Source organism: Pinus tabuliformis, chromosome 1_2 (assembly GCF_031772625.1).
Source record: "Pinus tabuliformis cultivar Carrire ecotype Pingquan chromosome 1_2, CPIR1, whole genome shotgun sequence".
Taxonomy (NCBI): domain Eukaryota; kingdom Viridiplantae; phylum Streptophyta; class Pinopsida; order Pinales; family Pinaceae; genus Pinus; species Pinus tabuliformis.
In genome coordinates this window covers 805,519,731-805,542,333 of record NC_142298.1, presented here as the reverse complement: position 1 = coordinate 805,542,333, position 22,603 = coordinate 805,519,731, and the positions used below count along the sequence as shown (strand labels likewise).

Sequence of the window (22,603 nt, the reverse complement as noted above, 5' to 3'; positions counted from 1 at the left end):
AAGTGTCTTGTCGAAGGTAAACGTGCCTGTCTTACTTTGAGAACTTGCCAAGCTTAAACCCCAAAGAGGTCAAGTTAATAAGATTCTCAACCTGGATAAAGAGTCCAAGGACCCTCCCATTATGTTACAAAACATGCATAACGATCAAATAAGTGGAGGGCATGCGTCCTTCTTGTTGTCCCTAGTGATTAATAACCTTGTATTGCACAATTGCATGCTCAACTCAAGTGCCTTTGTGAATGTTGTGTCATTAAGAGTCATGAATTAATTGGAAATGCAGATTACTAGGCTTTGCATTCAAAGTCTATTCTTGTGCATGGTTTAATTAAGGAAGTTAAGGTCTCCTTGGCTGCTAACAATGATATTTTTGTATTAATGGACATATAGTCATTGATGTTCTAGATGTGTGGGGCATGCCCTTGTCATGGAAATGGTCAACCTCTATTGGTGGAAAATTAGAAATGGATCTATCATATGCTACAATACCCAACATTGATGGGAAAATATTTATCCTCTACAGAGAACCACACATGGCTGAGCATGTGGAGGATGTGGATCCTTTTTCATTCCCCAAGCATGTTAGCAAGAACCTGTGATGCAGGAAAGTGTTCCCTCTGCGGACAGAGGCAACCCCTCTAGCCCTAGAGTGGGTCTAGTCACAGCAAGGACAAAACAATAATTGATTCCCTTAAATGCTCATCGTTGGAGGCCTACCTCAAACCGGTGGTTGATGAAGTTCCGTTGCACTGCTCCAGCTTCCATTTCCTTCTCCTTAACGAGCAATTAACCTGAAACAACACAAGAAAACAACAAAGCACGTAACTGGAAAACAACAATGATCTATTTACTCATAAAGTCAAGAAATCATGAGCTATCAAGTAAATTACATACAAGACATAGGAAATCATCATTGGTTGTATTAATAATGAATCAAGAGCAAAGCTTACAACCAAGTCTTGACATCGCAAGCCTTCTCGGAGGGTCCAGCCAGCATGTTTCTCCAAGCATTCACTGTTCAAGGATGGGTCTCTCAACATACAATATCTCTCTCTCACTCATAAGCTTTAATACAAAGTTAAGGGCATTCCACAACATCTCACAAGCTATTAACAATCCCACACTTGTCACACTAACACCAGCGATCTATCAACTCAAAAGCACTAGCAACATTGCCCAACCAAAAGAACTAGCAGATCATAGCAAAGGTGAGTGCTTTAATAGGAGAAGGAGTCTCCATAAAATGAGGGAGGAGGAGCTCATCCTCAAGGAAAGTAGCACAAAAGACGGAACTACCATTCCAGAGGGGGAAGGGCGAGCCAAACTGACCCAACAGCCAGGTCTAGAGACATCTAGAAGGCTGTCTGTTGGAACAAATTCGCCCAATCTGGATCGTCGCTAGCCGTAAATTAAGTCTCCACAATGGCATCGCTAGGAGGCAATGCACGCAGACCCATCGTCGCTATATATAGCTCATAAACTCGCGCCGGGTCTAGAAATCCGATCGTCATGGGAAACAGATGTACACCTATGACGGAGTCGCGGTGAGACCGTTTATGACATTGGATCGTCGCGTATATTAAGGATTTACTTGCGACGAGGCAGAAACTTAGGGAATGAGGTTCAATTTGCAGCATCAGAGAGCATTCGCTTAATCTTCTTATATTAGTGGGAAGATATGAACATGTTTATTTGACACATGACACAACAGAGGGACTGAGATGAGGACAGTGACAAATTACTGTGTAACAGAACCAACATGACACAATTCCTTTAAACCTGCAGGTTGGATGGGAAGACTTTGGACCAATAACCCTTGGAAGACCTAAACTGGTTGGAAAGTAGCAAGAAATGTTTCTCAAGTCAAGTCAATGCCTTCTTCCAAAAGTAAAAGACAAACATGCCAAAACACTAAAAGTAAGTAGTGCGTTCAAAGGCAAGGAAAATTTTTCCAAGTTGGAGATCTAGTACTTCTTGATGATAGCCCTTTTCCTTTTAAGGTTGATGTAAAACTAGGGGTAGGTTACTTTTACATAGCCAACCTTGATGGTGATCCCTTGTCATCCCCTGTAGAAGGCAAGCACTCACCTTGTTTAGTGGAACATGATGCATTCATGATTAGATAGTTGCATTGCATTTGTGTGTCTTGCATTATTAAGTGTGCATCCTATTCTTTGATATTGTTCATACTGATGTGTTTGCATAGTCATTAGATGCATTATTTAGCTAAGATTTAATTTTAATTTAATTTTATTCTATATTGCAGGGGTCACGATCAACAACGTACTTAGTCTCTATCAACAAGTTGCTTTGAGTGTATTGGAAATAGGTCTACAAAGCCCAAGGGATTACTAGAGTTCTCATGCACTCCTCGTTCGAGCACATGGATCATGAACTCTATGGTGAGCACATGTCCTTGAGTTGGAGTAGATGTCACCCACCAAAAAGTGAGTAACCCATGTTGAATTTTGTAACTTTGATCGGTCTTCATGATGTATATTTTAGCCCTCAATATATTTGTAAGCATGTTCTTCATGCCAGAGTCAAAAAGAAAACTATTAAAAAACTTGTTCTTCATGTCGATTGTTAGATTCAAAGAGGAAAAAGATGATGATCACAGGGTACAATGACAATCATAAAACCCACAGGTTGGTTGATAGCTTTAGTAGAGATATTGTTGTTGATGAGGGAGTTGGACTGTTCCACATGTTTCCCAAATTCAAAATTATTGAACAGCCAACGATGGATAAGGATTCAGGTGTCAAGCTTTAGACAGCTCCAACCTCCACGTGATGGTGGGGGGCATGGATTCTAAGGATGAGGAGTGTTCTAGGCCAGTAATTTGTGATGCAGATAGCCAGAATCAACATTCAGATGACATTGATATAGGTGGGGATGAGGAGAATACCAAGAAGAGACCCAAGTTGTGGCACAAACCATTGGAGATGTTCAAACTTCAGATAGTTGAAACTGTCGTGGGACGATCATAAGGAGGAAAGGACAAGCAAAAACCAAGAGCTTGAATCTGGAACTGTTAATAATTTACAGAGTGATGGATGGACCTCAACTTGCACTGAAGCATCTGCTTGGTCACTTCTAATTTTGATGGTGTTTGTGGAAAGATTGTATAAAGACGTATTCAAGTGGTAGTTCTTTTTTAATTTTTTGTACTGTTTTGGGAGTATTTCCCAAGTACCTGTATGTGAACGTGTAACAAAAACATTATTTTTTAGAAAATGTTGTTTTGTTCTTGTTAGGCTTCTGTTTTTGTATATTTTAGAAAATATGCATCCTCATAGTTGTAGCCTTAGTTTCCTTCATACGAAATGATGTTACATTATGAAGATGCTTCATACCTTTGATGCTACAACTTTACACAGATCACATATGTGCAAACATGAATTTGTCTATTCTTCACATCCTTATGTAAGAAAACTGTTCTTACATTTCAGGAATATATTCTGAAATGCTCGACACAATAAAGTAGGAAATTTTCCAAAGTTTCCAACATTATGCATTGAGCTCAACAAATCTAGAGGATTATAATTTCTCTTTCTGTCTTTCTATTTGATTGATCATTTATTTGACACATTCTGCAGGTTTTGGGAGGTTTTGACAAGGAGAAATATGAAGTTCTTCGAAAATGGGCTGTAGCTTCTGATGGAACACAAGTGCCAATTTCCATCGTTTATAGAAAAGATATGGTAAAACTAGATGGCACAGATCCTCTACTTCTTTACGGATATGGCTCATATGAGGTATGTTTGTTTGGTTGTCTCAACATGATTATGGATCCTTACATTCAAAAACAAATACTTCATGATTCACTGAAACTTTTAAAGAATGTCTCTGCTTGTATTAGACTAGCAAAACTTACGTAAATATTATCGAGCTTGTACAAGTCAGCATAAAAAATAAAGGAATACCTCTAGTAATTTAAATGTATTTCTCTAGCACGTTCGTTAACAAAGTTCTCACAGAAAACTCACGCACAGATATTGATTTTAATAAAATGGTTTTCATTACTCAAATGTTGATAAATATTCATAGTAATCGATATATTTTACTGACATGTGTCAACGCTAGCTTGACTGGTAAACTGCTGGTCAATCTTATCTTGTATATAATGACTACGAATAATAGTTATGTTGTAAAATTTGTATCCAGAAACAAATGACCATCAACTATAGAGTAACATATGAGGACTACGAGGTCTGAAGAGACTTGTGAATTTCATCAAATTACGGAAAACCATCTATGAATCATAGTTTTAAAAACTGGAACTGGTGACCGGACTGGTCCACCTATCAAACCGGAACTGGTCAAATCGAGACTGGTCAGATTTCAATGAACCGGTCTTTAATAAATGAAATGAAATAATTAGTTTTTAATGAAAAAAATTACTTTTAAGATTTAAAGCCATGATTCCAAACCAATAGAGATAAAATATGCAAAATTTGTTCATCTATATATCAGGTAAAGTTGAATATATCAAATTGGCACCAAATGCAATACATATTACCAACATAATACATAATCAATGAGGCTCTAAATGGCCTCTACAGTCCAAAAACAATGCTATAAGCTATGGGGTCACTGGCCTACTACAAGTCTACATCTCAGTGATCAGCGTGATCACTCCTCATCATGATCAAACTCATCACTGCTACTAGACAGAGGATCATAAACATGAGCTACATAAATAATCTGGCTGAGTGTTTTAGGACTCCTAAAACTCCTCTGCAACCTTAGCAGTAGTGGTAGTAGTAGCAGCAAAAATAGACATCAAAACTACAAATCATTGATCAACATGATCACTCATGAAACTCATCATTGATTCAGTGCTACTAAAAATGGGATCATCAGCAAGAGATACATAAACATCATCTCGCTCAAAGTATTCACACTTGGATTGCTCAACCTTATAATATGATAGAAATTGAAAAAGTTTAAAATGCCTAACTAGTGATTTTGGTTTGAGAGAAGTGTTCATCTCCTCAACCTTATAATGTGGTAGAAAAAGCTTGGCATCCCTAACCAATTATTTTCCTTTGAGTACGACACATTCTTGTTAAGGCCATGGTAGAGGAGTTCAACAATCAATACCACCAACACCAACAAAGTTCAAAAATCAATGCCACCAACATCAAGGCTTTTAAAGGGCTTCATGCTCTTGATCAATCGCCAATCTCATACCCTCATGCATGATAGAATCAAATGGAAACATTGCAAACCCCCAAACCATGAAATCCCGGAAACCATTAAGTTTGCTGAATTTTGGGCGAACTCTAAAATTCTAGTTTCTCCATATGAAATCCAACGAGGTCAAAACCACTCTCAAACATCCTGAGTCATTTCATGGTAATGTTAAAAATTTAAGTAAAATTGATTGATTGCTTTAAGAATTTAACATGATAGGGTTGATATGTGTAAGGCAAATGAGAGGGGAGGCATGATTTTCTTAGACCGGTTGTTTTTGGAGGGAAACAACCCCAAATTTCACTCAAAACGACATCAAAACTCACAAAACTGCATTATGTGGTGTCCGGTGCTGCTCGGTAATAAATCGGCCGGTTTATGAAGGAACCAATCGGTTTATGGGAAGATCATCTGGTTCCTTCATATACTGGCCAATTTATCACCGGTCAGACCAAAAAACCAGTGCGCATCTCAGAAAACAGAGGTTTTCAAACGGTTTGATGGTTAGGGCTAATGAACTGGCCGGTTTGACCAGTTTCCAGTTCAGACCGACTTGTTTTGAAAACTATGCTATGAATACATTTTTCTTGATATGATCCAAGAAATTACATGAACATGAATGCCAACATATTGTTTCCTATATCATCTAAGATATCAATGTTTGTCTTCTAAGTTCTAACAATGGTAAGTGCATTTTGAGATATTATAGGTGGCAATGGAACTTGTTTTGATCTTTCATTAAATGACCACATTAGATAGCTTTGTTGTCGCCTTCACATACTCGTTTAAATCTTCCAAATAAATTACTCTGTTTGGCTTGGAACATGTTTTATTTGTTAGGTTTCAACAATTTTTGGAGTGATAATCACTAGGCTCATGTGCAACATTTGAAATTGCAGGGTTTATTATAGGTGCATACAATGTTTTTATTTAGAATAAAATTTTCAGTAATTTTCATTGTGTTTGCACCAGTGAAACATGAATTTCCAATCACTCGTGATTAATCACGAGTCAAACTCTGCTCTTCCCTCAAACGATCTGATTCAATTCTGGGCGATTCAAACTCGCGTTGACCAAGTTTGACTCGTGGTCAACACAAGTTTGAGTTGCGACACTCATCAATTAATTGTGATTTAGGCGACTGAGGCGATTTTTAGCCCTCAACTCGGCAAGCACGAGTCAAACTCTGCTCTTCCCTCAAACGATCTGATTCAACTCCGGGCGAGTCAAACTCGTGTTGACTGAGTTTGACTCGTGGTCAACACGAGTTTGACTTAAAACTCACCAATTAATTGTGATTTAGGCGACTTGAGGCTATTTTCAACCCTCAACTCGGCAAGTACGAGTTTTAACTTTTAGGGTTCTCGCATTTTTCTCTCACCTTAAATGGGGGGTTAGTCTTTGATCTAAGTACATTGGATCTCCCCTAATGGCCCAATGGATATAGGAGGGGCAATACTAGGGAAAATTTAAGGATGGAAATTTATTTTAAAGTTTAGAAACCTTGGTGAATCTCACTAGTTCTTAATATGCTAACCGTAAAATGTTTGTTTATATTTTTGTAAGATTATTCAAATTTCTAATGGTTTTATGCATCGTCTCTATAAAATTTTGACGATTTTTAAGGTAAAATAAATTTGTACATAAAAAATTCTTCGAATTATTTTTAGAAAAAATGGAAATTGATGAATCTTTTTCTTTTTGAAAAATCATAAAAAATTAGCCCCAAAAATTTTCCTTGGGCACTACTGAGAAAACCTTGATTGAGATAATTTAGTTCCATCTATCTCTATGCCATACTTAACACTTTCCATCATGCATTACAAGCCCTTATCTCGCCTCCATTCTTTCGGTTCAACTAACCATTGGTTCTTTGAGATTTGGCACCCATACATCCACATACCTGGGTAGGGCCTGGAAATTTTGCCCTAGAAGGTTGATGTAGCTAAAAGAAATAGAAAGAGCATATCATGGCCACAAAGCAAAATCAAAAGAATGAATATCAAAATGAAAAAGATGGCGAGGGATATACAAATTAGCATGTGGGAAAAAGCCTAGCATGAGTTCTACGTCACTCATTATGTCCATCACTTGGTTCTTGAGCACATGTTGCTCACATCATAAAAAGGAATGCTTGCATGTCCCAACCCTGATGAGTGATAAATTGACTCATCATTAGTGGGTAATACAACTACTATATCATTCAAAGCAAGCTCTAACCCTTGAGCTATGAGCAGTAGTACAAAGAAAAATCAAGAAAAGTAATAGGTGCACAAGAGAGGGGGGAAACAAAAGCTGAGTTGGTAATTCATGCATCCACAATTGCTCCCTCCTAACATCTATACATTCGAGATATGGATACCCCCATCAACGGGTCCCTTTGATCATGGCACTTGGCCATGAAACCTTATCCCCTGCGTACCATCATTATTATTCACTAACACCCATCAATTGAAGGGTGGATTGAGGAAATGTTACCTCCCCTTAGGGGCTAGAAACACCTAATAGGGTTGTCCTTTAGCCACTCCTACCTAGAGAGAAAACACCATTGCGAGTTCAAGGCCTTGATTTTGGAAGGGGATCCTTATATGAAGTATTAAATAGCCCATGACACTCAAGCTTGGTTCACTTAGATGCAATAATGATTTTTGTCCCTAATGATTGGTTTCTTTCACTAGAATCTATGTTGTGATTGTTAGGTGGTTCAACAACCCATGTCTTAGGCACCTTTCCACAGGTACCCAAGCCATTAGAGAAGCATATTGGCACTATCAAGTGAAGCATTGAGACTCTTGGGCCTCCTAGCAACAACAACATTTCACACATGTACCAAGGAACCCCCTTGCAGCCAGCTTATTCTACCACTTTGCACTGGATTTGATGATTCTTTAGGATGACACACTTGGATCTAGCGTCCCCACAAGCCGACCTTAGCACCAATTGATGGATGTCAATTGATTCAAGGCCAACATGAAAAAGGCCTCACTTTCAGAGACTAGCGAGGGCTAGTAGCACCTAGAAAGCCCCCAACATTAGAGCAACGATGGACACTTTGAGCAATTGGAGTCCCATAGAGACCACTTTGTGGTGCTCCATCTGGATTTTGGGATCACAGGGAGCCATTGAGGTGGTTTTGAGGGGAAACCCTCAAATCTTGATTTTTACATGCTTCTACATCACATTTTACACCTTATAGCACGTGGACATGGACTTTGTGTTGAGAAATCTAGGGGAAGCTAGAGTAGATGATTTTTATTAACTTGATAACTGCTTGTGATATATTTTTACTTAACTTGATTAGCTTCTTCTGTCACTTGATTATTATTAGTGTTGTTTATAATCAAACAACTATTAAACAATAAAATCAATGAGATAATAGGACACAGGATGAAGGCGATTGAAGCAGGGCGAAAACCTCTCCAACTGAGAGGAAAACCCACAAGAATTTTTCTCTTCGTATAGAACTTCAATTGACGAATTCCAAGACCTATGGCCCTTGACCAAGACCCTCCAAGACCAAGTCAAACCTTGCTTTCAACAAATTCTACAATTTTGACTTACCCAACAGATTCTTCTGGAACTTCGACCTTCCTAGAAAATTTTTCGGGAACTTTGACCTACCAAACAAATTCTTTTGCAACTTCGACCTGCCCAACAAATTCTTTTGCAACTTCGACCTGCCCTGCAAATTCTTCTGCAACTTTGAACTGCCTGGCAAATTCTTCTGCCCAACAAATGTAGAAACCTTACATGAGAAAGAGAGAGGCCCAAAAACTTCGATCTAGTTCTTCTCGTTCTTTTTCATCCTTTTCTAGCTTCTATCTTGAGAAGATTGAACTTGCTTGAGTGAGTCTCCAAATGAGGCCAAGTTCCTTCTTATTTATAGGCTTGTGAGGGGTACAAATTGCTATCTTTAGGCCGATTTGATCTTTGCACCATGACAAGGTCTTGGAGGGTCTTTTGACTCTATTTTGACTCAAATAATTTTTTTTTACAATATGTAACATACCCAAATGGGTCTTCAATATATGACAACGACTCAATTGACTTTTAGACTAAATAACAAGCCCTAGAAGCACTCAATGGGTGCTTGACTTAAAAATAAATTTCCCTTGAGCATGAAACCCATGCATCAAGAATCAACAATAATACATTTATTTTTCTTTTCATTAAATACAGAAAATCATGATTACATATGTCATTATGAAGACCGAACCTAGTTACATATTTCAACAATATGGAGGCTATGTTATGCATGCCATCAACCCTAGAAGCCTAGCGATGTGGGCTTGTTTGAGCATTTATGATTAGAGCTAGTGGGTTGGCTTATAACCAAAGCATATGTTGTCATCAAACTTGCTTTAGGTGCTTATAAGGCTAATTAGATGTCATTTTCCTCATATAAATAGAGGGGAGGATCATTCATTCTCAACATCATCATTTGTGACTAATTCAACCCGTTTAGGAGATTTCCACATTGTACCATTTTGCACTGGATTTGATGATTCTTCAAGATGACATACCTAGACCTAACATGCCCCTACACTGACCTTCTCCCCAATTGATTCACGCCCAAGATGAAAAAGGTCTCGTTTTCAGAGACTAGGGAGGGCTAGTAGCACTGGGAAAGCCCTCAATGCTAGAGCAGAGATGGACACTTTGAGCAGTTGGAGACCCATAGAGACCACTTTGTGGTGGCCCAGTTGGATTTTGGGATCATAGGGAGCCATTAAGGTGGATTTGAGGGCCAACCCTCAAATCTTGATTTTTACATGCTTCTACATCACATTTGACATCTTATAGCTCTTGAACATGGAATTTGGAGGCCTAGTGGCACAAAGTGTGGGCTTGTTTGAGTGTTTTATGATTAGAGCTAGTGGGTTGGTTTGTAACCTGTTGTCGCCTAAGATGTACATTTAAATGTGGAAAAAGTCCTCAACCCCACAAGGTATAGTCTTCAAGGCACAACGGTCAGAGAAGGGGTTGTCACCCATTCCCAACTCTCTCCGTTTAAGCTCTCTCCGAGGTAAGCTATGGGGGTAGTCCCTAAATATGATTATCAAAGGAAAACTTGTTGAAGCAGCAAGTTCTAGGAGATAAAGGGCAAGGCAATTACCACTCAATATAACTTGACTTTAAATATTATTTAGCAAGTATGAATATTAATGGAATAGATTCGATTAGCAAGTTATAATACTTGCAAATAAGAAAATGATACTTCAAGTTACAAGATAGGCAATGTTGCAAAGCAAATGCTAGTACAAGAGGTCAAGTACAAAATTGAGCTATGAGCGATATAAACACTTGCAAGGTAAGTTAAATTTATACCTTGTGCTTTAAAGAGATTCTCAAAACAAATATCAATGAACAATGAGCAAATAACTGAAAGACAAGTATAAGAACAATACAATGTAATGCTTGCAAGCAATGAAATGCTCACAACTCAACTTGTACAATGAACAAAAGCAAGATTAGACAATGTTATGTGAGTGTGTGATGCAAGTGGTTTTGGTGAATTTTTAATTACATGCCTAATCTATGGTGAAAACTTTGTAAGGATTAAGGTGAACTGCAAAAAGGCTAGGACGAGGAGGCACTTAGCCTGTCATTAACGATACCTACCTAGGCTCTTTGACAACCCATGTGCCTTCGTTCCTACAAGGGCTTGGCCACAAAAGAACTACGAGGTCACATGTTTTGACCTTTGCTCCAAACTCAAATTTATCAAATTGATTGAAAGTTACAGAAGGTTGTCCTAAAATTTCTATCAACTAAGCTTATGCTTGGAGGTAAATTTTAGAAATCCAAATGCAAATCTAATATGAAAATTTTAATAGAATGTTTCAATGAGATACAATTAGAACAAGAAGCTTCAAAGAGTGAAATACCAATCCACTTATGATCAAGATTACTTTCAACAAAAAATTATAATGAGATTAGCTTATAACACTGATTAATGAAGCAAATAAAAATTACTGAGTGAAACAAAGCGAATTAAAGAAATGTCAATTAGATCATTAGAGGAATGGCACAAGTGCTTCAATAGAAACCAAGATGCTCAAATGTGAAATGAATTATTGATATGTTAATTTGAGAATATCACTTCACTTATAATGTGCTTTTAAGAGTGTTTAATGACAATAGAGAAAATGTGAATTATATGATAAAGCACAAGTAGTTATTTAAATGATGGCAGATGAGATTGCTTATGAGATCTAATAGTTACAAAAATTAGAGAATTAAAAAGATTAATTTAATCCAAAATACAAGTGAGATCAAGACAAGAAATACTCAAATGCAAATTCGATCAAATAGCCAATGAGATTACAAGAGCATTTATATCAAATAATTAATAATGAAGTCTAGATCTAACAATGACAAGGTGAAGAAATTCAAGAGATTAGGTCCAAAATACAATGAACATGAAAATCCAACTAATTCAACGAGAGCAAGAGAACAAGGTAGAGATTAGATCTAAAGACTAAGATAACAATGAAATTCTTAGCAAACCACGCCCCAGAATTTCGATCTAGCTCAAGTGCTGCTCTCCCTGTGTGTGTTATCCAACTCACCCCAAATCTTCCTTTATACTTTTCCTGTTGAGAAATCAACAACCGTGATCTAATCTCTAATCAACGACTAAGACTAAATTAGACTTGATTCTTGTCACTTAGAAGCTTGTCACCTATATTTGCATGAATTCACTTTAATTATTTTAATTTCCTAAGTTTTAACTTAAGCACCATTAAAAATAATTAATTATTTGAATAACATGCACTTTGGGTGGAATTTCTCCAAACAATTTTTTGGTCTTGGAGATCTCATGTGTTCTAGCCCCTCCACAAAATTTTGGAGCTAGAGCGAAATGGCTGAAAAAACACCCTTGAAAAAATAAGTGTTGATTTTGGAATAACAAAAAAAAAAATCGGGTTACAATTTTGACATTTTTTATCAGTGGAATTAAAGATAAAATAGTCGGACTTTGAAAAACTATAAAATTCCAACAATTCTCGGATATGATGTTAAAAATAAAATATCATGTCTCAAATCTTGATAATTCTAACAATCTCCATCCATGTTGTAAAGATAAAATAGTCCGACTCTAAAAAGCCTTGAAATTGTATTTTTTTTTACCATAACATTAAAGATAAAATATCATGACTTAGAAAAACATTAAAATCTTGACAATTTTTCAACCATGTAATTAAAACAAAGATTATAACTACAAAAAAATCTCAAGTTTTCAAAATATTTCAAGCATGACATTATGGAAAAATTTTACGACAAAAAACTTTAAGAATGAACATCCAAGAGTAATTTATTCTTTAAATGCTAAATATATAGCAATTTTAAAATCTTAGTCTAAGACAACTTGATACGTTGCAACAAAAATTTAAAAATCAACCATCAAATTGACACGCTGTGTAGGTGAATTCGACCCATTGTAATGAAAACTTAAAGACCAACCATGAAATTGATACATTGTGGGGGTAGACTTGATTCATTATAACAAAAAATTTAAAATCAACTACCAAATTGCATACAATGGGATCGAATTGCTAGACGAGCATCGACACAGACCCTGTAGAAAAAAAATAAAAATAAAAACCAAAATAAAAAATAATTGTGTCAAGAAATAAAAATGAAAAATTCAAAAGAAAACAAAAATTCAAATATTGAAAAAACAACACAATAAATAATACAAAATAAAACAAAAGTTTTAATATTGATAAAAAGAAAAAACAATGAAAAAAACACAAAAAATAATACAAAAGAAAACAAAATTTAAATATTGAAAAAAAAATAAAAAAAAGCACAAAAAATAATACAAAAGAAAACAAAAATTCAAATATTGTAAAAAATTAAAAACAGTAAAAAAAACACAAAAAATAATACAAAAGACAAAAAATTCAAATATAGAAAAAAAATAAAAACAATAAAGAAAAACATAAATTAAAAAAAAATAATAACAAGAAACAAAACATAAAAAAAATTAAAAACATGACAAAAAAATCAAATATAAAAAAAAAAGACAAAAAAAACTTTAAAAATGTAAAAAATAAAATAAACTTATAAATATAAAACATTAGACAAAAAATCAAAAAAATTTAAATTAACAAAAAATAATTAAATTAACAAAATAAAAATAAAAAACATTTTTTTTAAATAAAAGAATGCATAACTACAGAAAAAAAATTGAAAAAAGAGAACTAAAAAAAATAATTTTAGAAAAATAAAAATAAAAACAATTTAAAAAGAAATTAAATAAAAAAAATCAGAATAAAACAATTAAATAATAATAATAATAATTCCCGCCACCCTGGGTTGGCCGCAAGCGCGGGCGGGGAGCCGGTTTGCATGCTATTGCCTCCCTGCCAGCGCCAGCAACCAACCCTGCCCAGGGGCTGGCAGGTCGATTCCTGGAATCGACTTGCCAACCCTTGGGCGGGGTTGGTCGCGAGTGGGGGCAGTGAGGCGGTTGGGTCGGGTAGGTCGCGGGCGGAGAAACGACAGGCGGGGTTGGCCGCGGGTGTAGGCGGGTTGCACGCAGCCACCTCCCCGTCTGCGCTCGTGACCAACCTTGTCTAGGGGGTTTCATGCAACCTGCCTTTTGGAATCGGCCTGCCAGCCCCTGGGCAGGGCAACCCCACCCAGGGGTGGCGGGATTTTTTTTTATAAATATTTTTGCTTAATTTTAATTGTTTTTTTTATTTGATGTTTTTTTCTATTTAAATTTTTTTTTTTTCTATTTTTTTTTTAATTTTTTTAATTTTTTAATTTAAACTTTTTTTTTTCTTTTCTTAGTTTTTTAATTTAATCTCTCTTTTTTTTTAATTTCAAATTTTTTTTTTTTAATTTTTAATTTTTTAATTATTATATGTGATTGTATTTTATTTTTTTTAGCTGAAAAAAATTGTTATAGATGTTTTTTTTTGCTTAATTTTCAGTTTTTTTCTTTAAATTGTATGTTTTTTGTAATATATATTTTATTATTATTATTATTATTATTATTAATCACAAACATTAAAATAAATATCCACACTTAATATATTAGAAAATTTAAAGTGTAAAAAATAAGCCCTCTAAACAAAAAGGGTTGATGCTGCATCAACACTTTTCAAAATCAACTTGACAATCACTAACATTTCAAAAAAAATGTTCATACCTGATACATAAAAAAAATTGAAGTGTCAAAAATAAGCTCTTTAAATAAATGTGTTGATGTTGCATCAACACTATTCAAATCAAGATGAAAATCACTAACGTTTTTAAAAAAATGTTCATACTTGATACATAAGAAAATTTAAAGTGCCAAAAATGTGCTAAAAAAAGGTGTATTTTGAATCACCAATTTTCAAAATTGGGTGATCTTTTGCAACCTCAAAAAAACGAGTATTAGGTGATTTTCCCGTTTGATCGGTAACCATGTTTTGTAATAAAAATGCAAAAAGAATAGAGAGAAAATGCACTTACATGTTGCTTGAATCGCCTCCAAAATGCTCCCACACCCTTTGCTCTTTGCTCTCACACACCCACAACAAACCCACAACAAGAGAGAATGACTTTGGTGAAGTTAGAATGGGCCAAATCGCACTTTTATAGCCGCGCAGAGGGAAAAAATTCATGACACGTGTCCCGATGGGACATGATTGGACACAATCCGGAGGACATGTGTCCCATCGAATCATGTCTGATTCGCCTGGTTCGAGACACATGGGGCTAGGGGAACGACTCCAGTGTCTTAGGGTGCAAGTGATACATGGCATGGTGGGGGTTTACTTGATGGACGATGCCACAATCTTTGTATTGGCTATGGAATTCCATTTTTCTTGAGTGTTATAAAGTAAAGGGCAATTGTAGTGCCTAAGTCACTCCTTTCCTTAGCCTATTTTCACCATCCCTCTTGTATGCCATTTTGCTCAATGATTTTCTTTTTTTTTGCACAACGTGGGTTACAATCTTTCATTATGCATTAATTACCCCTTAAAGATGAAGCGGTTTATTGTTCACTATGGTTGGGTTATTCAAAGTTCCTTTCATTTTGATTTCTCGTGAATTAGCCATGAATTGGGTGAGGGCTAGTGAGGGGAGTGGAGGTCAAGCTAGGCTTTTGTCTGCATATTTTATTATATCCCAACCATTTTTTTTGCATTTTATCATTATGGTTCATGTTCTTTCTTTTCTTTCTACTGCATCAATCTCTTATGGAAAAGTTTTTAGGTCCCTACTCAAGAAGGAGGAAATCAGGGAACCAATAGTGACGATAGATAACAATCAACGCAAAGATGGGATGTGGATACAAGGGACAGATGGAAGGTGTTCATGGACCTACAACATCGATCAATACGTCCAATTTGTGCCCCTCCTCGATAGTGGAAAGAAGGGCCTCATGGAAGGTCACACTAGACTAGGACAAGGGGATAACCACCAAGGCGAAACATGGGAACAAGAATACAACCAAAAGAGGTCTATCACCTAGTTCAACTTGTGATCCATACTAGAATGCCCTTAACCATTAAATGAAAGTGCTTGATTAGAAAAATGGTTAATGTACCTTACACTGGATGACCTACCTTCATTTAATGATTAAGCTAAATATCATAAAGTACTAACTAGAGAATGGATAAAGGGCCTTTGAGGCTAGTTAACTATAGATCATCATAGTGCCACTGGCTAGCAAGCTAATTAGAATGGGAGAAACTTGATCTCCTATGGGTTACACACTTGGGTGGTAACAAGACCCTTCTAACACAAATTTGGAAATTACATTTAAATCCATCATAAACCCAAATTATTTGATTTTGTTGGTGGTGATAGGAGTAGAAGCCTAGGGGGCTCTTGATTTGGTTTGATTGCACCATTTGATCCCTAAGATCTACTAGGGAAGCCTCCCTTGCATTTGATTACATCTCCCATGTTTTTCATTGTCTTAGTCACCTAGTGAGGTACAATAAAGTAGGAGCAAATGTAACCATAAATATCATACAACAATTAAGTTGCATTTTCCATAAAAAATTAATAAACAAAAGAAAGCTCGCTTCATGCTTGTTAATTAAAAAAAAGAAAGACACGGTCCCAAATCGTAGCTAGTGTAGAGAAGAACCAGTCACAGTTGTTTGTAGGGTTAACATGACCCAAATAATAAAAAAATTCAAGGTTATCAAGGTCGCCATTACTCAAACAAACAATATTTTAGTATCAAGATACCATTTGGGTGAGTAACAACCCCTGTGGTAGTATGAGAAAGGAGTTCATGTGGTCTACTTTTTGCGAAGTTACCAATTATGTTGCAGAAGCAATTTAACAAAGGAGAAAAGGATAATTTGTTATTTGTGGTGTCTTTGTGTTAAAGGTACAGTAAAAGAAATCTTATTGTAATCATGGCATGATTATTTTGAGGAGTAATAAATACAATTGAAGGAAGACTTAGCAATACTTAGATTGCAATTGTTGAATCAAATCATTGATGAATTTTTGAACCAAATCATTGAAATGTTCAAATTATGAATTGAGAAAGATTCAACTAATTGGATTGCAAAAAGGGGAAATTTTGATAGTGTTATCAAGTGAACATTTAATAAACTATTTGTTTAAGGAAGTAGTGTTGAATCGTACTCAATCGAAGTTGAAAGATCAAAGAGAATGGAAATATTGATTTTTTAAGTATAGGCAAAGGAATATCAATGAACAAAGTTTAATTAACAAAAGTTTTAAAAATTGAGATACATATTATGGATGGAATTTTTTTAGCAAAACAATCCAAGTAATTGAAAGATGGAGAATAACATTCTGGTCAAGTTTTATAAAATGAGGAATTGATAGTTTAGATAAGATAATCTTATTGATGTCTAACAAATGACTATAAAAGTAGGTTAATGGGAATAAAAAATACACCTAGAGAGTACAATGTTGTATCATTGAAGCTGGAAGAACTGATTGCTCTGACTAGTTTGAGGGAAAAATCGGTCGAAATTGGCGCTCTGGACCATTTTAGGTCAATTAAGTATGAAATTGGTCGAGTCTTGTACTAAACCAATTGGTTTGATACTCAATTGGTGGTTTTGTATTGAATTGGCCAGTTTTGTACACGTGTGGCTAGGGACGACTAAAACCTAATTAAAAAAAACAATAAATTTGGTTATTTGCAAGCTTAATATCTAACCCTAGTGCTTTAATAACACTACTTAGAGAGATTCTCCCCCCTCCATTTTACTACCGAAAATGAAATATAAAGGAGAATGTCACTTTTACTTGAACTTTTAACATTGTGATTAATTCTTTTAGGATGTTTGAGAGTGGTTCCAACTTCATTGGATTTTGTATGGAGAAAGTAGAATTTTAGATCCAATTCAAAATTCAATCTTCCACCAAACCCTTTATGTACCTTGATATTGGTGGCACTGATTGTTGAAATCCTTTATCATGAGCCTAGTAAAAATGTTCCCATCACTCAAGAAAAAATAACTGATTTGGCATTTTAAGCTTTTTCTATCTTCTTTTAATGCTTAGAGGGTGATATTGATGATGAGAATCCCAGTAAAGGTATAATTTTGATGATATATGATTTTTTTTTGAACTCTAAAGGCCATATAGAGCCTTTTTCTTGCTGTGTTTTTGGTTCATAGACAGATTACACTCAAATGCTATTTTGGTCATATGCACCTTTCCTTGTTGTATACATGAGAAACTTTGCATATTTGTGTATGATGTTTTGGATTCACACACACACACACACATAGAGCCTTTTTCTTGCTGTGTTTTTGGTTCATAGACAGATTACACTCAATGCTATTTTGGTCATATGCACCTTTCCTTGTTGTATACATGAGAAACTTTGCATATTTGTGTATGATGTTTTGGATACACACACACACACACACACACATATTTTCAAGATTTGAATATTTTATGTATTTTTGGTCAATCGATTTTGGGTTCAGTTTTTTTTGTTTTTGTTTTTTCTTGTTTTTTTTTTTGGGTCAATTCACATTTTTGGGGTCCATTGTTTTGGTGACCAGTCCAACTTTGATAACATTAGTACAATGTGAGAGTGCAAAAGCAACTTATAGGAAAAGCAATATAAAACACATTAAAAAAAAGAGCAACATAAATAAGTGTCTAACTATGTTGATCATTAAGTCTAACAAACAACAAAAGATATATATAACAATATTATGGGTGCGGTGATACATTGTTAGAATCCTCATTTGGTAGAAGTATCAAACAAAGCACGTCCTAAAATTGAGATCAAACAAGTTACAACGATTTCTTATCATCACTCTAATCACAAAGTAGTTACACATAACCAATGTTCCACGGGGATGTGTCCCCCAGAGTGGAGTGGACGCACCTCACACACCCCATGCACCTGTGGGCGGGGCGGCAATGTTTCTGGGAGATGTGAGGAGATACAGGGTAGGACGTTTCCCCTGTTAGGTCCCTATAATACTAGTGTATTCCCCCATTATTTTTGTCATTGTAGCCCTTATTGTTATTATTGTGCCCATGTTTTCCCCATATTGTTATTATTGTGCCCCATAGAAGCCCACTATTGTTATTGTTGTGCCCTTACAATATTGTTGTTATGCCGGCTTTGATTATATTGTGACTCCTATATATAGAAAGAAAGTCTTGTCATTTGTATCATCCAAGAATTGTTCATTTGTGTGATGTAAGGGAGGTTTCCCCCTCGAAGAGGCTAATTTTGAAGTCGTTGATCTATATTTTTTATCTTTTTTGTGATCTGGTTGCATACTATTTGGTATCAGAGCTTTGGATTCTAGGGTTTTGCTGCTTCAAACAGGTTCTCGTGGCATTTTCGCTATAACATTTTTTCTACGAAGCTTCGGAAGCTGAAAAAAGGACCCTTTTGAGACAAAATCTTGATGAACGTCTTGTCCGAATTTCAGATCTTGTATCACTATATTTTCGGACATATGATTCAAGGAAGTTAGAGTTTTTGCAGGCTCCCGAATTCCATCTCAAATAGGTGATTTTGGGAAAATCATCATAACTTCGTCTCTGAGCATCGGATTCGAATTTCGTAAAAAGTGACAAAAAGAGGACAACCTGTAGTTTGTTGGGTATCGCTTTCAGGTCTGAAGATCGAAACAACAACAACATGGGCACAAAAATAACAATAAGGGCTACAATGACAATAATAATGGGGGAATACACTAGTACTATAGGGACCTAACATCCCTAGTGTGGGGGATGCCACTTCCCAAAAAAGGTGCGTCTGGGGGCCCTCCTTTAGAAAGGGCTAGGCGCCCCACCTTAATTTTGCTTGAAAACAATAATTTATGAGTAGGGAAGCTTAATATTCAACCCTAGGGCACTACTAATACTATGTAATTAACGGTAATGTTAATTCTTAAAGTAAAAGTATAAAAATGAAAGATAAAGGAGAATTTTTAACATTACCATGACTTAGGATGTTTGAAAGTGGTTCTAACCTCATTGGACTTCTTATGAAGAAAATTGAATTTCATATCACATTCAAAATTCAACAGACTTAATAGTTTTCAGGATTTCAGTATTGGAGGGATTGCAATGTTTCCTTTGGATTTTATAAAGTATGACAACGTGGACCCAACATTTAATCAAGAGCACTGTTACTCACCATTTGGTGGGTGATATCCCCAGGAATTTTTTTTTCTCCAAGATGGTTCTCAACTGGCAACCCCTTGCAACGACCAACTAGCTTGTTGTGCGATTTCTCCGCCACTTGAGCCAACGATGTGGTCTCTCACCCTTCTGTCATGGTCGTATGTTTGAAGGTGTGCCTCCCGAACATAAAGGTATGCCTTGTCATTTGGTAATTGAGTATTGTAGTTTGCTTATCATGGACACTTTTGGGCATGGATTAATGGGGGGATTCAACGGAAAGAGTGGTTTAGGTCTGTGCTTCTATCCCCTAGACTTCTTTTACATGTTGCGCTTAGATCTTAGTCCCATGGGATCTCTTTTATTGACCTTTGGGTTTTAGGGTGGTACTACATGGGAAACCCTGATTTTGATTACATGGTCCCGCTCCCTCGTCTAATACATTACTCCCCAACCGCTCATTATAACCCCATTGATCATTACTCCCACTTGGATCCACATTCCTCCACTAGGTCCACAAAGGGTTAGCCTTCCCCTTCCCCTTGCCCACACCTTGGGCCGAGCTTGGAATGATGCCCTAGAGTTTGATGTAGCAAAGAAGAAAAGTAAAAGCATAATTGGCCACATTCAATAGGAAAATGTACCACAAAATGCAAAATATGGTCGGGACAAACACATTTAGCACATGGGCAAAAGCTAATACATTAGCTCTACCCCATTATCATGGCCATCACCCTGGTTCCTATAGGCCTTAGATGAGCCTCCTTTATCATTCAGGAACCCATGATTGTCCCAACCCTTGGTGGGCAATGAACCGCCCTACCTTAAAGGGGGTATCCACTGCTATACCTTACACATCATGCTCTTATTCCTTGAGCCCCGAGTTGTTAATCAACGAAGAATCATAAAAGACAAAAGACATATAAAGAAGGGTGGAAAAATCAAGGTTAGGGCACCTCATGCACCACAATTACTCCCCCCTATACATTATATACCCAAGTGTGGGCTTCCCTTTTACTAGCTATCCTTGTACCCAAACATGTGGCCCAGGGTTGTCCCTTTCATTCCCTACTCCGCTATAAAGGTAGAAACCACCTAAGAGGGTACTTGGTTAACCCCATTTGGAGCTTGGAGACATCAGCACATGACAAAGCCCACTATGGAAGGGCATGTCATTATGAAGTGCCCACATATTGTCCAAGCTCTTTAACTCGATTTCCTTAAATGACTTCTTGTACAGGAAGGCTAGGGGACGCATTGGATCTTATGCAAAATTGCAAATGGTCTCCATTTTGGGTTTGGTCTCCCTATACAGGGTCCTACCCTCCAGAGGGCTACATTGGCACATGTAGTGTGTGTGTAGAGAGCCATGGGCCTCCACAGCAGTAGACAACACTCCATGGATCCCCAAAGATGTTCAGAGATTGCTCGAGATTCACCTATTGGACAAGGAAGATGCACTTGATTCACCAAGCCAACCGACCCCATAGCTGTACCATGCACTTGGCAGATGAACCAGGACTTATATGCTAATATGGCATCACTTGCACCATCATCTAAGCCCTTACAGATGGTCTACATGCATCTTCGATCTACTTGGAGACCCATGAGGTTACTTGTGTGCCATCACACCCATTAGGTGTACCACAGGTTTATTATTTGGAGAACAAGGGGCCAACTCCTTATCCACTACTTTTGGGAGTCCTATTCATCATTGTAGCACTTATGGACTTCACCAAGCTTCTTAGAAGGCCCAACGACATGTATTATTGATCATTCAATATCTTGAGAGGCTTGTTCTTTTGTTTATGAGCTAGTTTGGTGGGCTTGTCATGAAAAATTAGTTATTTTACACGTTATTTTATTTTAGTTGCTAATATAGGCCTAATTAGCTAAATCGAACTCATTAGAAGTGTATAAATACAAGTGACGTAAATTCATTTTAGCATCATCACTTGGATTGGACTTGTATATCTCTTGAGAATTTCACTATTCTTCTTGGAGGACAAATTTTGGAGCTTGGAATGAGTTTTGATGCTTGGATTATTTTCTCGTCTTGGAGCTTCTTGATTGACAAATTCTTGATGGTTGGATATACTCTTAATACATGTAGGTACAATTTAATGCTATTTTCTTTTCTATTCTTGTCACATACATTGTTGTTGGGATTTTGCTATACTAAGGCTAATTTACTACATCCATTTATGCAAAGTTGTGGAAAATCAGTTTCTAGATAGTCCTGCTTAATGTATGGGCCATGTATTTTGAATGCATGTTCCTAGAGATGCTTGTTCATTGAAATTCATCTTGATAAGCCATCAATCTTGCAAAGAGAAGTATAAAGTTCTTGAAGTTGCTTTTGCTGCTGCCCTAATGCTATGTAAAGTTGTCTTTGAGGCCTCCTTGACATAGAAAATTTAATGTCCATAGTCATAATAACTTTTGACTCCAAATCTCCCGAAAGCATTAGGCACTGGAGCATCATAAGGTGATCACCTTAAACCTATTTTCCTTCTCCCCTCTCCTTTTCTCTAGGTCTAATCCCTTAGGTCACCTAGGGCATCAATTATCTCACAATCTAGCCATCCAAATACTTCGACTTTTGGCCCACAATTGAGTTGGTGTGTCCTCAAGAAGACCTCCAAATTTCATGAGATTCTGACCATGGGATCTTGAGATATCACAAGCCTTAGCTTGAAGACCAATTTTTGCCCTTGGTTTCCCTTAGTTTAGAAACCTCACTGAGATCCTTCTATTGCCTTTCGTTGAAAATTCATTCTTTGATCCCTTTCCCCTCCCT

The 22,603-nt window shown here is 36.4% G+C and overlaps 1 protein-coding gene across 2 annotated transcripts in view; it reads left to right on the top strand.

Moving 5' to 3' along the window:
• The window catches only part of LOC149208346 (uncharacterized), a 386,202-nt gene that overhangs the window by 245,035 nt on the left and 118,564 nt on the right, over positions 1 to 22,603 (top strand). For both annotated transcript variants that reach the window (XR_016252738.1, XM_089396020.1), the window contains exon 6: positions 3,597 to 3,755. Coding sequence is in view for 1 of the 2 variants with exons in the window: in XM_089396020.1 (XP_089252146.1) it covers positions 3,597 to 3,755 (159 nt within the window). In the remaining variant the exon portion in view is untranslated. The remainder of the gene's footprint in view (positions 1 to 3,596; positions 3,756 to 22,603) is intronic.